The sequence below is a fragment of the Heterocephalus glaber genome, unplaced genomic scaffold, assembly GCF_053883595.1.
Source record: "Heterocephalus glaber isolate CG9 unplaced genomic scaffold, H.glaber_assembly_v1.0 deba00000936, whole genome shotgun sequence".
Classification (NCBI taxonomy): Eukaryota; Metazoa; Chordata; class Mammalia; order Rodentia; family Bathyergidae; genus Heterocephalus; species Heterocephalus glaber.
In genome coordinates, this window is record NW_028258172.1 from 388,449 (window position 1) to 401,021 (window position 12,573).

The window sequence follows — 12,573 nt, forward strand, 5'->3', positions numbered from 1 at the left end:
ACAAAATTAAACTGAATTCATTTATACTGGCAATTTATTTGCTATAAAGACATTATATGATTGTGTATCCAATTCTTCACTAATTTTCTGTAGGGTCCCCCAGAGGGGATTGGGCCAGGACTCAAGAGAATTTCTCTTTCAGTCTTAGCTTTACTACCTTTACTTACTTTACTGTCAAGACACTTAGCTTCTCTGGATGTGCTGTTTCGTCAATTTTGAGAAGAAAAGTCAAGCCAAATTAAGAGTTGGCACAGGAAAGCAGATCCAGGGAAGAACTTTTTCCTATTATGTATTGGAATTTTATTGTTTTATTTTAACAGAGAGTTTGATCTACCAGTCTGCATGATCTCCAAGATTTCCTTTGTGGTCAGTCTTCCAGAAAGAAAGATTGGAGAAAAAAACCATAAAAATGAGGATAATGAACTGTACATAGAAGTACCAAACATGTAGAAGTGGATGGCTGGAGAGAGTGCCTGATAAGTTACAGGGCATCTGTGAGAATTATAATGTCAAACAATAAAATCTGATTATTTGCTAAGAGTGAACTTGGGGCTGAGGATGTTATCCTAACAATAAATAAAAATATTTTTTTGGAAAATACTGCTTCAAGGTAGTCAGCCACAATCTCATGGTGACAGTCAAGTGAAGTAACTATTATGTCATAATACTTGTTGGTATAGCAACAGTAATGGCCTAACAGCATATAAGAAATGACTCTTCAGTGTCCCTGCACAACTTGCAAAAGGGTTTTACCAGCAAGTAGACACTGGAAGCCACACATGTCTTATGAGTTATCATCTGGTGGAAAGGGTTAAAAATCACATAACCTGGAATTGTAATTTCAGGGAATGGAGTCAATGAACTTAATTAGGTAGACTTTAAAAACTTAAACATAAAGCTCTTTATGTTTTTATTATGAAGCATTAATTAATATTATGATGCTGATTTATGGAAATTAAACTTATAGCTTGACTATGGGTAGAATTCCTGTTTATATTTGTAGTCTTAGTGCTGCCTAATGATATATGCTTCTAATTTTAAATTTATTAGAGTAGCAGTAACTTCTGTTTTCTTAGAAAAGATCTTAAACTTCTGTATTTACATGGATTTACAATGACAAGAATGAAATTTACAGCTTCACTTTTTCTGAGTTCCTCTTTTATATATTTCTTTTTTATGCCCAGTGATAACAAATTTGTGATTTTAACTTGCTTGGAGCAAGATACAATAACATATTTTCTTAGACAAAGTCTTAAATATATACGCTGCTACTGGCTTACAATTCAAGTGTCCAAAAGATCAAATGTTTCACGATAAAATTTCCTGTCTTTACAATTTATTTACAGGAAAAGGAGAAATTCCAATGAAGATGATAACCACCATTTTCCACAATTCGAAAGGAATAAGACAAACCCTGTCTTTCAGGAGTCTCAGGATGCAGAGATAGGAAGTATGGTCAGAGAACCTCTTTATTTCATCTGCTGCTTACACTACACCCTTACATTTGATCTCTGTAATGAACAGTATTATACTATGAAAGCATCATAATAGTACTATTATTTGATTGCAGTGATTTTTGAGCCAAAGTTCTTATGTATGGTACCAATATCCAAGAGAAGAGGGAAAGGAAACAAAGATTCTGTTGAACAAAAAACAGGATGAATTTGGACATTTTTCATTGATAAGTAGGGAATAATAATTTTATTTCACCTTATTTTTAGATAAAAAATATATTTTCAAGCATGGAATAATTTGTCAGCGGCTAGAAGGCAATTCTTAATTTCTTATTGGAAAAAGTAAAAATGAAATTGAGGGATGGTGTCAAAATATTTTGCAAAACTACAGTGGTACTTGAATTGGATAGCTTGAATTTTAACTTCAAGAAACACCCTAAATTACCTGTTTTCATTAGAACAGTATTGCTTTAATTGAGGTATCATTTACTATTAGAGTATTAAAGGAGACTTGTAAAGTTTTTCTGGATGAATCTTGTTAGTTATTAAATAATGCTCACTTTACCATTCATGATCAGCAGGTGAAAGGATTGTCAATTCATGTCCTCTGGCTAGAATCAGTAAAAAGGTAGTTATATTTCTAGATTCTGGGCAGCTACTTGGATGGGCAAAATGTACCTAGGTTTAAGTCATGCAATTTGTCCTATTTGCTGGTGGCATTTTGAATTGTACATAGTTGCAAGTATATGAATATTTCTCCTTATTTTTAACATTAACAGCTTCACAAATTATGCCACTACTTTTCATGGAACACAGGCATAAGACTTATAGTAGCACAAACAAAAGCACACAAATGTTTCTGTAAGTGTCCATCTTACTTGCCAAGAAAATTCATTCATTGCACACTATTTTTCTGATAACTTAGTAGTACCAGAAATTGACAGTGAAAATATATATAGGTATAAACACAAATGGCTCACTGGAACAAATCTCAAACATTTTCTGTCTGACTAACATAGGAAAACATTAGATGTCCTAATGATAGGATTCCAAGGAAACAAAGAAGCAAAATGAGAGGAAAAATTTTAATGACTTGTATATACCTTTAGTTTTTTCACAATGTAGGAACTTTCTCCTGTCAGGTCATCATTTAAATAGTATAAACTAACATGATAACTAAAGAATTCCCCCGAAATTTTGAAAAATCATTTCTCTTGGATTTTAAGAAGTGTTCAGTCATTCTCAACAGCATTGATTGCATGCACTGTAATGCATATAACTTCACTGGACAACATTGGGGGAGTCAATCTGTTGAAACAAGTAATGGTCCCTAGTTTGCAAACCCTGGAGCAAAATAGGAAACTTCTAAAATTAGCTTCTATTTAAAAGATACATTCAAAATTAAGGGACAACTTTTCCAAAGATGTTATAATCTGTGGTATACATTTTAAGAAACTTTGTCTATGGAGCATATTAAATATCTTAAGTGATTTGATATTGCAACAGAATATTATAATCTCACTTGTTTAATGAAGGTAAACATATCAAGTTGTTCCCTGTAGGTGATGATTACCTGTCAGCTTTCTGTTTATTTGTTTGTTTCTTTATTCAAATTCCCTTTGCTGAGTTTAAACATGGTAAGGTTGCATAGATTTCGACATTTATCATGGATTGAGGTTTTGAGCTAGAAAACAATTTAGAACTCAATCTTTGGTCCAATATCATCTTCTGAGGGAAAGTAAGATACAAAAAGTTTGGTGCCAGGGACTTAGCTCAGTGGTGCCGCCGCCTGGCCTGTCTCACAAGTGCAAGGTCCCGAGTTTGATCCCCTGTACTACAAAAAAAAAAAAAAAAAAGATACAAAAAGTTTAAAATAGTTACATCATCAGTGCAGAGATGCTAAAGCATGAACATCATTACCTTGCTGATTGGGAAACTGGAATTCAACAGCCTGGTTAATTTGATATCATGCAGTTCATTCATCATTGGAGATATGCACCTTTACATACTCTCTTGGTTCTTATTTTTTCCCCTTTCCCCTGACCTCCCTTCAACCCCTCCATCCCTCCCTATTTACAAAGACTTTGTTTCCATTTTTCTTTTTCTCATATTAATTCCATTCCCTTTTTTCCTTTCCGCTACCCCTCCCACTTCCCCCTCCCCTTTGCCCCTTTTCTTCCTATTTCACATTATCTATTATACCTTTTGGTCCTTATTTACACTTTCAGTTTCTCACACTAGAGAAACTATTTGGTATTTACACATGTGTGTCCTGTTTATTTAACTTAAGAGTATCACCTCAATGTACAACCATTTAGCAATAAATGTCTCTAATTTCTCATTTTTTATGGCTCAGTAGTACTCCATTTTATAAAAACCCCCCACATTTTCTTTATCCAGTCTCAAGTTGATGGGCATTTGGGCTGTTTCCAAGTTTTAGCTATTACAAACTGTGGTTCTGTGAACATGGGTGCACATATATCACTGTGATATGATTCTTTTAAATCTTAGGGGAAGATACCCAGCAGGAGAATAGCTGGGTCAAATGGGACTTCCAGTCCTAGTTCTTTGAGGTATCTCCATACTGATTTCCACAGTGGTTGCACTAGTCTACACTCCCACCAGCAGTGGAGCAGGGTTCCTCTTTCCCCATAGCCCTGCCAGCATTTGTTGTTGGTTGATTTCATGATAGCAGCCATTCTTTCTGGAGTGAGGTGGAATCTCAGCATTATTTTCCTTTGCATCTCTCAAATGACCAGTGATGCTGAACATTTGTAGGGAACAGGGGAAGGGGATGTTACCAGAACCTCTACAATAAGTCCTAGTCTCCTGAGAGCAATGGCAGCACATGGTGAATTACAGGAAAGGTAGAAAAATGAGACTGAGAAGAAGCTGAGCTTTGGGCCTGATCAGTGCTGCTCTGGGCAGCAAAGACAAAGACCTCCTAGCTTGCAGCACCTTTTATTCAGTACATGGGGAAACAAGTGTAACAAGTGAAATGCAGAGTTCAGTACTTCACAATGGGATAAACAAGGTGTAACAAAAGCCTGGGGGGCAGTGGAAATCTAAGAACAATGAGGAACTATGCAGGTGAAGATTTGGTTCCTCCCAGGGTGTCTCTCCCAGGTGTGGTCTTGTCCTGGAGCATTACAGCATCAAGGGATCACTGAGGTCTCAGTTGTGACCTGAGGCCAAAATGCATTTATGTCTGGAATGTCATAGCTGGCCTGTAGGCAGGAGAACTAGCCCTACTCAAGTGATTTTTCCCTAGAATTATGTAGCATTGCTCCCAACAAATATTTTTTTCATATGTTTATTTTCCATGTCTCCTTATTTGTGTGAGACATGTCTGTTCATTTCAGATGCCCATTTTTGGATTGGGTCTTTAAATTTGGAGGTATGATTTTTTAAGTTCTTTATAGATTTGAGATAGTAGACCTTTGTCTGAGGGACCTCTGGTGAAAATTTTTTCCCACATAGTGGGTTGTCTCTTCACACTGCTCCTGGTTTCTCTTGCTGTGCAGAAGATTTTTAGTAAAAAGAGATCCCACTTGTTGATTGTTTGTGCTAGTTCATGGGCAACTGATGTTTTGTTCATTAAGTCTATTCCTACCCCAGTGTCTTGAAGAGTTCTACCTAACCTCTGTTCCAGCCAGCTCAGCATTTCTGTTTTTATATTTAGATCTTTAATCCATTTCAATTTTAGATTACTGCATGGTGAGAGATATAGGTCTAGTTTTAGTCTTTGGCAAGTTGAAACCCAATTTCTCCAGCACCATTTATTAAAGAGACTATCTTTCCTTCAGCAAGGGAGTTTGGGTCCTTTGTCAAAGATGAGGTGGCTGAGTGTGTCTGGAGTTGTTTCTGCATCTTCTAATCTGTTCCACTGGTCTTCAGGTCTGTTTCTTTTCCAGTACCATGGTGTTTTTAACACAGTAGGTTTGTAGTATAGTTTCAAGTTGGGGGTTGTAATACCCTCTGCTGTGTCTCTGTTACCTAGAATTGCTTTTGCTACTCTGGGTCTCTTCTTGTTCCAAATGAATTTTTGGATTGTTTTCTCAAGGTCCATGAAGTATGCTGCTGGGATTTCAATTGGAATTGCATTGAATCTATATAGCAATTTTGGAAGTATAGCCATTTTCACTATGTTGATCCTTCCTACCCAGGAGCAAGGGATGTCTTTCCATTTTCTGATATCCCCTTCAATATCTTTTTTCAAAGTGCTATAGTTTTCAGAGAAGAGGTCTTTGATTTCTTTTGTTAGCTTGACTCCTAGGTATTTCAGTTTTTTGGATGCTATTGTGAAAGGAATTGTTTGCCCTATTTCACTCTCAGAGAGTATGTTGTTCGTGTAGGGGAAAGCTATTGATTTTTGTGTGTTGAACTTTTATCCAGCTACTTTACTGAATTTGGTTATTAAGTCTAGAAGACTTTTGGTGGAGTTCTTGGGGTCTTTTATATAGACTATCATGTCATCTGCAAATAATGACAATTTGACTTCTGCATTTCCTATCTTTATTCCTTTATTTCTTTCTCTTGTCTAATTGCTGTGTCTAATGTTTCCAAAAGTATATTGAACAAGAGTGGTGATAGTGGACATCCTTGTCTTGTTCCTGATTTTAGTGTGAAGGATTTCTGGTTTTGACCATTTAGTATAATATTGGCTGTTAGTTTTTCATAGATGTCTTTTATCAGATTGAGGTAGAGACCATCTATTCCGATTTTTGTAGGGTTTTTATCATAAATGAGTTTTCAATTTTGTTCAATGCTTTTTCTGCATCTATTGAGATGATCATATGATTTTTGTCCTTGGCTCTATTGATATAGTGTATTACATTGATTGATTTGCATATGTTGAACCATCCCTGCATCCGTGGGATGAATCCCACTTGGTCAGGGTGTATGATCTTCTTGATGATCTGCATTCTGTTTGCCATTATCTTATTAAGGATTTTTGCACCTATGTTCATTAGTGAGATTGGCCTATAGTTCTCTTTTTCAGTTGGGTCTTTCTCTGCTTTGGGGATCAAGGTGATATTTGCTTCCAGGAATGATTTTGGGAGTATTGCTTCCCTTTCAATTTCATTGAATAGTTTAAACAGGAGTGGCAGTAGTTCTTCTCTAAATGTCTTATGAAGTTCAGCGGTGAAGCCATCAGGACCCAGACTTTCCTTGGTTGGTAAGCTTTTAATTACGTTTTCAATTTCATTGATTGATATTGGGTTGTTTAGAATTTTTAGATCTTCATTCAACTTTGGTAATTCATTCTTATCTAGGAATCTGTCCATTTCTTCTGTTTTCCATCTTATTGGCATATAGGTTCTCGAAGTAGGTGTTGATGATCCTCTGGATTTCTGCTGGGTCCACTGTCATTTCACCCTTTTCATTCCTAATTGCATGGATTTGGGTCTTTCTTTCCTTTTTCTGATAAGTTTGGCTAAGGGTTTGTCAATTTTGTTTATTCTTTTGAAGAACAATGCTTGGCATCATTTATTTTTTTGTATCATTCTCTTAGTCTCCATTGAATTGATTTCTGCTCTGATCTTTATAATTTCCTCCCTTATATGAGCTTTGGGTTTCTCCTCCTCTTCCTTTTCTAGAAGCTTGAGGTTCACCATCAGGTTGTTTAATTGGGCATGCTCTGTTTTCCTAATATGATTCTTCACTGGTATGAATTTCCCTCATAAATCTGCTTTCATTGTGTCCCATAGATTCTGATAATGTTGTATTGTCATTGTCATTTAATTGAAGGAACTATCTGATTTCTTCTTTAATTTCCTCTGTGATCCATTGGTTATTCAGAAGTGTGTTGTTCAATTTCCATGTGTTTATGAAGTTTTTGCACTTTCTTTTGCTTTTGCTCTCCAATTTCATTGCATTATGGTCTGATAATACACAGGGGATAACTTCAGTTCCTTTGCACTTACCTAAATATGTTCTATGAGTGAGTATGTGGTCTATTTTGGAGAATGACCCATGTGCAGCTGAAAAGAATGTGTGTTCTGATTTTGTGGGGTGAAACACTCTGTAAACGTCTGTTAGGTTCATATCTTCAGTAGTTTGATTGAGTTCTAGTATTTCATTGCTTTTTGTCTAGTTGATCTATTTCTTTGTGACTGTGGGGTATTGAGGTCCCCCACTACAATTATATTAGTGCCTATATGGTTTTTCATGTCCATTAGTATTTGTTTTATATAGTTGAGTGTACTAGTGTTTGGTGCATAGATATTTATGATTGTCATCTCTTCCTGTTGGAGTGTTCCCTTTACAAGTATGTAGTGTCCTTCTTTGTCTCTCTTAATCTGTGTTGCTTTGAAATCCACTTCATCTGCAAAGAGGATAGCTACTCCTGCTTTTTGGGTCATTCCCGTCACATGGAGTATTGTTTTCCACCCTTAAACGTTCAGTTTATGAGTTTCTTTTTGACTTAAGTGCATTTCTTGCATGCAGCATATTGTTGGATCTTGCTTCTTGACATACAGATAAGCAAGGCATATAGGACTTGAACTAGCCTTGATCAAAAAAAATCTACACATAGGCATATAACTGTTAAGATTCCAGAAACCCAACAGAAGAACAAAATTCTACAAGTAGTTAGAGAAAAGAAACAAATCACAAACAAAGGAAAGCCCATCAGAATCACAGCAGACTTCTCAGTGCAAGTGCTCAAGGCAAGAAGAGCGTGGAGTGAGGTGTTTCAACCCCCAAAGGAAAACAACCTCCAACCCAAATTGATGTACCCTGCAAAACTGTCTTTCAAAATTGATGGAGAAATAAAGATACTCTCATGACAAAGAACACCTTAGGAACTTCATGAATACCAAAACAGCACTCAAAAAAATTTTAGATAAAATCCCAGGAAAAGACAATGAGGACCACAAGTCCAGGAAGCCCAGCAGAATGAATCTGCTGGGAACAACAAGAAATTAAAAGCAAAGGGCTCGGAGGATCAAAATAAAGAAAAAGTCATGACAATGATAACTCAGTATATATCAGTTATAACCATAAATGTCAGTGGTCTCAATTCACCAATCAAAAGAAATAGACTGGCAGAATGGGTCAAGAAGCCTCCTCCTGCCTGGGAACTGTGGCAAGTCGATGTGGAGGTCTCCTCTGGGCTCAGAGCCATGGCACACCTACCTGGAAGCTTCCGCTACACTGGGAGCCCCAGCACACCTACCTGGAAAGCCTCCTCCTGCCTGGGAGCTGTGCCGTGCTGATCTAGGAGCACATACTTTAAGGGTTCTGATGGGGTGGTGAGGATTATTGGCTTCAGTTAATCTAGTTTCTGCAGATGTCTTTGAATAGAAATTGTTATGCCTTTTATCTAGATGTTCCTCCAAAGCCTCATGTGGTCTTAGGTGGGGAGTTTCGAAGATGGCTGGATTAGCATGTGTCACGCTGAGATTAAAGATGTGATGCTGGGATTAAGAGTGTAATTCTGGGATTAAGGATGTCCCACTCTCAATGTGGGTCACACCACCTAAAAGACAGCCTGGAGTGGAATAAAGGAACAAAAGGAAGGTGGGCCTGCTGCTGTTGCTGTTGTTTACTGCTTACTGCCTTATGCCTGCCCTGACACATAATGGACAGTTTCTCCTCTGAGATGCCCCACTTCCATTCCACCCTGCCTCAGAACCAGCCAACTATGGATTGAAACCTCTACAAATTGTGAACTACAATATACCTTTTCTCCTTTAATTTTGGGTGTCTGGTATTTTGTCTCAGCAACAAGAAGCATAACAGACACTATTATTCCAGGATCAATGTGTATTAAGGGCGAGGATATTCATGGGAAGAGTAAGGAAAATGAGGAGAACAACAACAAGAGCAAAAGCTGGGCAAAGAAGAATTTTTGAGGAGACAAGAATTCTCCTTGGTGGCTGGTGCCTCCAAGAGAAAAGTCACTAGGAGACAAAATGTGCAAGTGAAGATCATCAGTGGCCTTGAATATCATGCCAAGAATTCTGTAGGAATTTTCTTTTGGAATTGCTTTTTACATCTAGTCTTTAAGTCAATTTTGTAGCCATTGTTGATTGCTCTCACACGTGGCTTCACTTGTCCACTGTTTAGCCCTTTCATGGACAGTTCTTTTAATATATGAGTATATTTGCATAAAAGTGAATATAGGTTATCTATTGATACTTGTGGGAAACATAGTGTATAACCTAAGTTGAGCAGTATCAAATTACCAGTGTATCATGACTATCCTTGGTTTAAGTCCTACTAATGTTACCTTTTGAAAAGAATCACGTATCAGAATTGCAATGTCAGCACTGTTAAATAGTACAATTTAGTAAGAGTTCTTGCCATGATCTCCTCTTTTGAGAATCCATCTTACTTTTATGGCCCTGATTTCTACTACATTCTGTAGTATCAATTGAGGTGTTCACTTGGAAGGTGAGAACTTACTTCTCTGATGTAGGTTAGTGAAATGAATAGAACAAGATGAGGCAGAGGCTATGTTAACAGATATGGAATTAAAATATAGGTAACAGATATGGTTAAATCTTCATGCTGATGCTTCCTGGCTATGTAACTTTGGGACTTCAAGGATTTATTTCTTCATCTGGAAAATGAGAGCCATTCATCCCAATAATTTATACAGTTATTGTGAGGATAAAATGAATTTGTTTAAGTGACTGTACTTTGTATACTGTTAAGCCCAGTGTAGGGTTTGATGCTGCTGTTCTCCAAGCTGAGTAAGGAAAGCATTATGTACAGTAGCATAATACTGATCATCTTTCTGTCTTTGTCCTTCTAGCCTTCAAGCAATGACAATGAAATAAATGGGAGCAACATTATTAGCCCAGAAAACAGCTTAAACCAGATTATTGCTGAACTCAATCCAAATATCCCACAGTCCTTCCATGAGGAATATGCACTGGGCCAAGGTCCTTACTCCCATATCAACCAGATTTTGAAGGAGGCTCACTTCTACAGCCTACAACAACGCAGACAACCTGCAACATGATGTAGTAGGAGCTCCTCATTCTGACCTAAACCTTGAATATGAGAGCAATCAAGGACACACACACAAAAGTCTGTTGGCTCTGTTCTCTGTATTATAAATAATAGGTTGATTGGCAATTGTTGATTTGGAATTTCACTGCACTGGTGTAATTTCAAAGGGGCTTTGAAGAAATTTTTGTAGGATTCTTTTAAGTTGGGTGTGAACTTCATGATAAGATACTGTTATGAGAAATTCTCACCAGTACATTTAATCCATAGTATGTCCAATTCATATTTGTCTCCAAATCATCAGTTAGAATCTCTACTTCAAAATGGTTTTTTCCCATTAAGTTTATTGATACATTTAAGATATAAAATACAGTTACTTTCATCATTGGGATCTTGTACCTTTACATGATGTATCTTGGTTCTTATTTTTTTCCCCTTCCCCTGCCCTCCCTTCACCCCCTCCACCCTTCTCTATTTGCAAAGACTTTATTTGCATTTTTTTCCTTTTCCCATATTTTTTCTTTTCCCTCCTTTCCCCTACCCCTCCCACTTCCCCTACTCCTTTAGACCTTTGCTTTATATTACACAATATCAATTATACATTTTTAAAATTACAATGTCAAAATTTAGAGGACATTACCACAGATTTTACAGAATTTAAAAGGATATAGAAAGCATATTAAAAAAATCCTTTTTGAATTCATATTGATTTATCACTGTCCTGACTTTCTTTTTGTTGGATTCTCCCACTTTTCTTTGAATTCCTTGTTGTGACTGGTGGATTCAGTCTGCAGGGCTTACTGGGGTTATGATCCTCATTGTCTTTTCCTGGGGTTTTGTCTAAAATTTTTTGGAGTGCTGGTTTGGTATCCATGAAGTTCCTAAGGTGCTCTTTGTCATGAAAGTATCTTATTTCTCCATCAATTTTGAAAGATAGTTTTGAAGGGTATAGCAATCTGGGTTGGAGGTTGTTTTCCTTTAGGAATTGAAATACGTCACTCCAAGCACTTCTTGCCTTGAGGGTTTGCACTGAGAAGTCTGTGATTCTGATGGGCTTTTCTTTGTATGTGATTTGTTTCTTTTCTCTAACTGCTTGTAGAATTTTGTTCTTCTGTTGGGTTTCTGGAATCCTAACTATTATATGACTATGTGTAGATTTTTTTTGATCAAGGCTATTTGGAGTCCTATATGCCTCACTTATCTGTATGTCAAGTTCTTTTCCCCTGCTTGGGAAGTTTTCTGTCATCACTTCTGTGAACAGTTTTTTATGTCATCTGCACTCTCTCCTGTTTCTTCATTGACTCCAATCAGTCTTATGTTATTCCTCTTTGCATCGTCTAGCAGCTGCTGGATTGATTTCTCAAGGATCCTCACAATTTTAAAGAAATTTTTGTTTTCCTGGTCACTAATTGTAATCTTATCTTCTATTTGAAATTCTGTCCTCCCATTGGCTCATTCTGCTGCATAGACTTCCAATGGAGTTTTTAATCTCCTGGATTTGTTTGTATCTGTTTTATGGATTCCATTTGTTTGCTATGTTGGGATTCCATCATGTTCCTGAGCACCTCTATTTTTTTTATCTGTGTCCTCTCTCTATATTTATTAATTATGTTTTGCCCTATGGGCTCAGTCTCTCCTGTTCTGAGAAATTATTTCTGATTTCATTTTTTCCTGATCCTCTTTTGTTGCCAGTACAGGGAGTCCAGGTTGTTGAGTATCAGATTGTTCCATCTCCTTTCCCTTTGGAGTTGCTGTAGGTGATCTGGAAGTCTAGTTTTGAGGCTTGTTTACCTGTCTTCTCGTTTCAACAGGGTGTGTGTGTGTGCTGCTGGCACCCATGTGGCCCACCTCTGTGCTGGGAGCAGTGCTTTGGCTGCCCAGAAGCCTTCTCCTGGGCACTGGAAGTGCCTCACCTCCTCTGCCCTGGGAGCAGTGCTATGGTGGCCTGGGAGCCTCCTCCTGGGCACTGGGATTGGCTAACCTTGCTTGCATTGAGAGTGGTGCTATGGTGGCCTGGAAGCCTCCTCCTAGGTGCTGGAATTGGCTCACCTCCTCTGTGCTGGGAGAAGTGCTATGGTGGCCTGGAAGTCTTCTCCTGGGTACTGGGAGTGGCTCACTTCCTCTATCCTGGGAGTGGTGCTATGGTGGCCTGGGAGCC

General features: G+C 37.6%; 2 protein-coding genes across 8 annotated transcripts in view; one reads left to right on the forward strand and one right to left on the reverse strand.

The window, feature by feature from the left end:
* The window catches only part of Alas2 (5'-aminolevulinate synthase 2), a 260,751-nt gene that overhangs the window by 65,594 nt on the left and 182,584 nt on the right, over positions 1 to 12,573 (reverse strand). The window lies entirely within an intron of this gene.
* Positions 718 to 10,510, forward strand: Vcf2 (VCP nuclear cofactor family member 2). The gene is made up of 3 exons (XM_021251249.2): positions 718 to 871; positions 1,347 to 1,455; positions 10,219 to 10,510. The coding sequence occupies exons 1-3, from the start codon at positions 849 to 851 to the stop codon at positions 10,426 to 10,428; spliced, it is 342 nt and encodes a 113-aa protein (XP_021106908.1). The 5' UTR covers positions 718 to 848; the 3' UTR covers positions 10,429 to 10,510.

What these genes read in the sequence shown, in the direction of transcription:
- Vcf2 (XM_021251249.2), top strand. Translation starts at nt 849, where the DNA reads ATGGAGTCAATGAACTTAATTAG. An exon ending in GAGTCAATGAACTTAATTAG is followed by an intron (nt 872 to 1,346) that starts GTAGACTTTAAA and finishes ATTTATTTACAG; the next exon opens with GAAAAGGAGAAATTCCAATG. An exon ending in ATGCAGAGATAGGAAGTATG is followed by an intron (nt 1,456 to 10,218) that starts GTCAGAGAACCT and finishes TTGTCCTTCTAG; the next exon opens with CCTTCAAGCAATGACAATGA.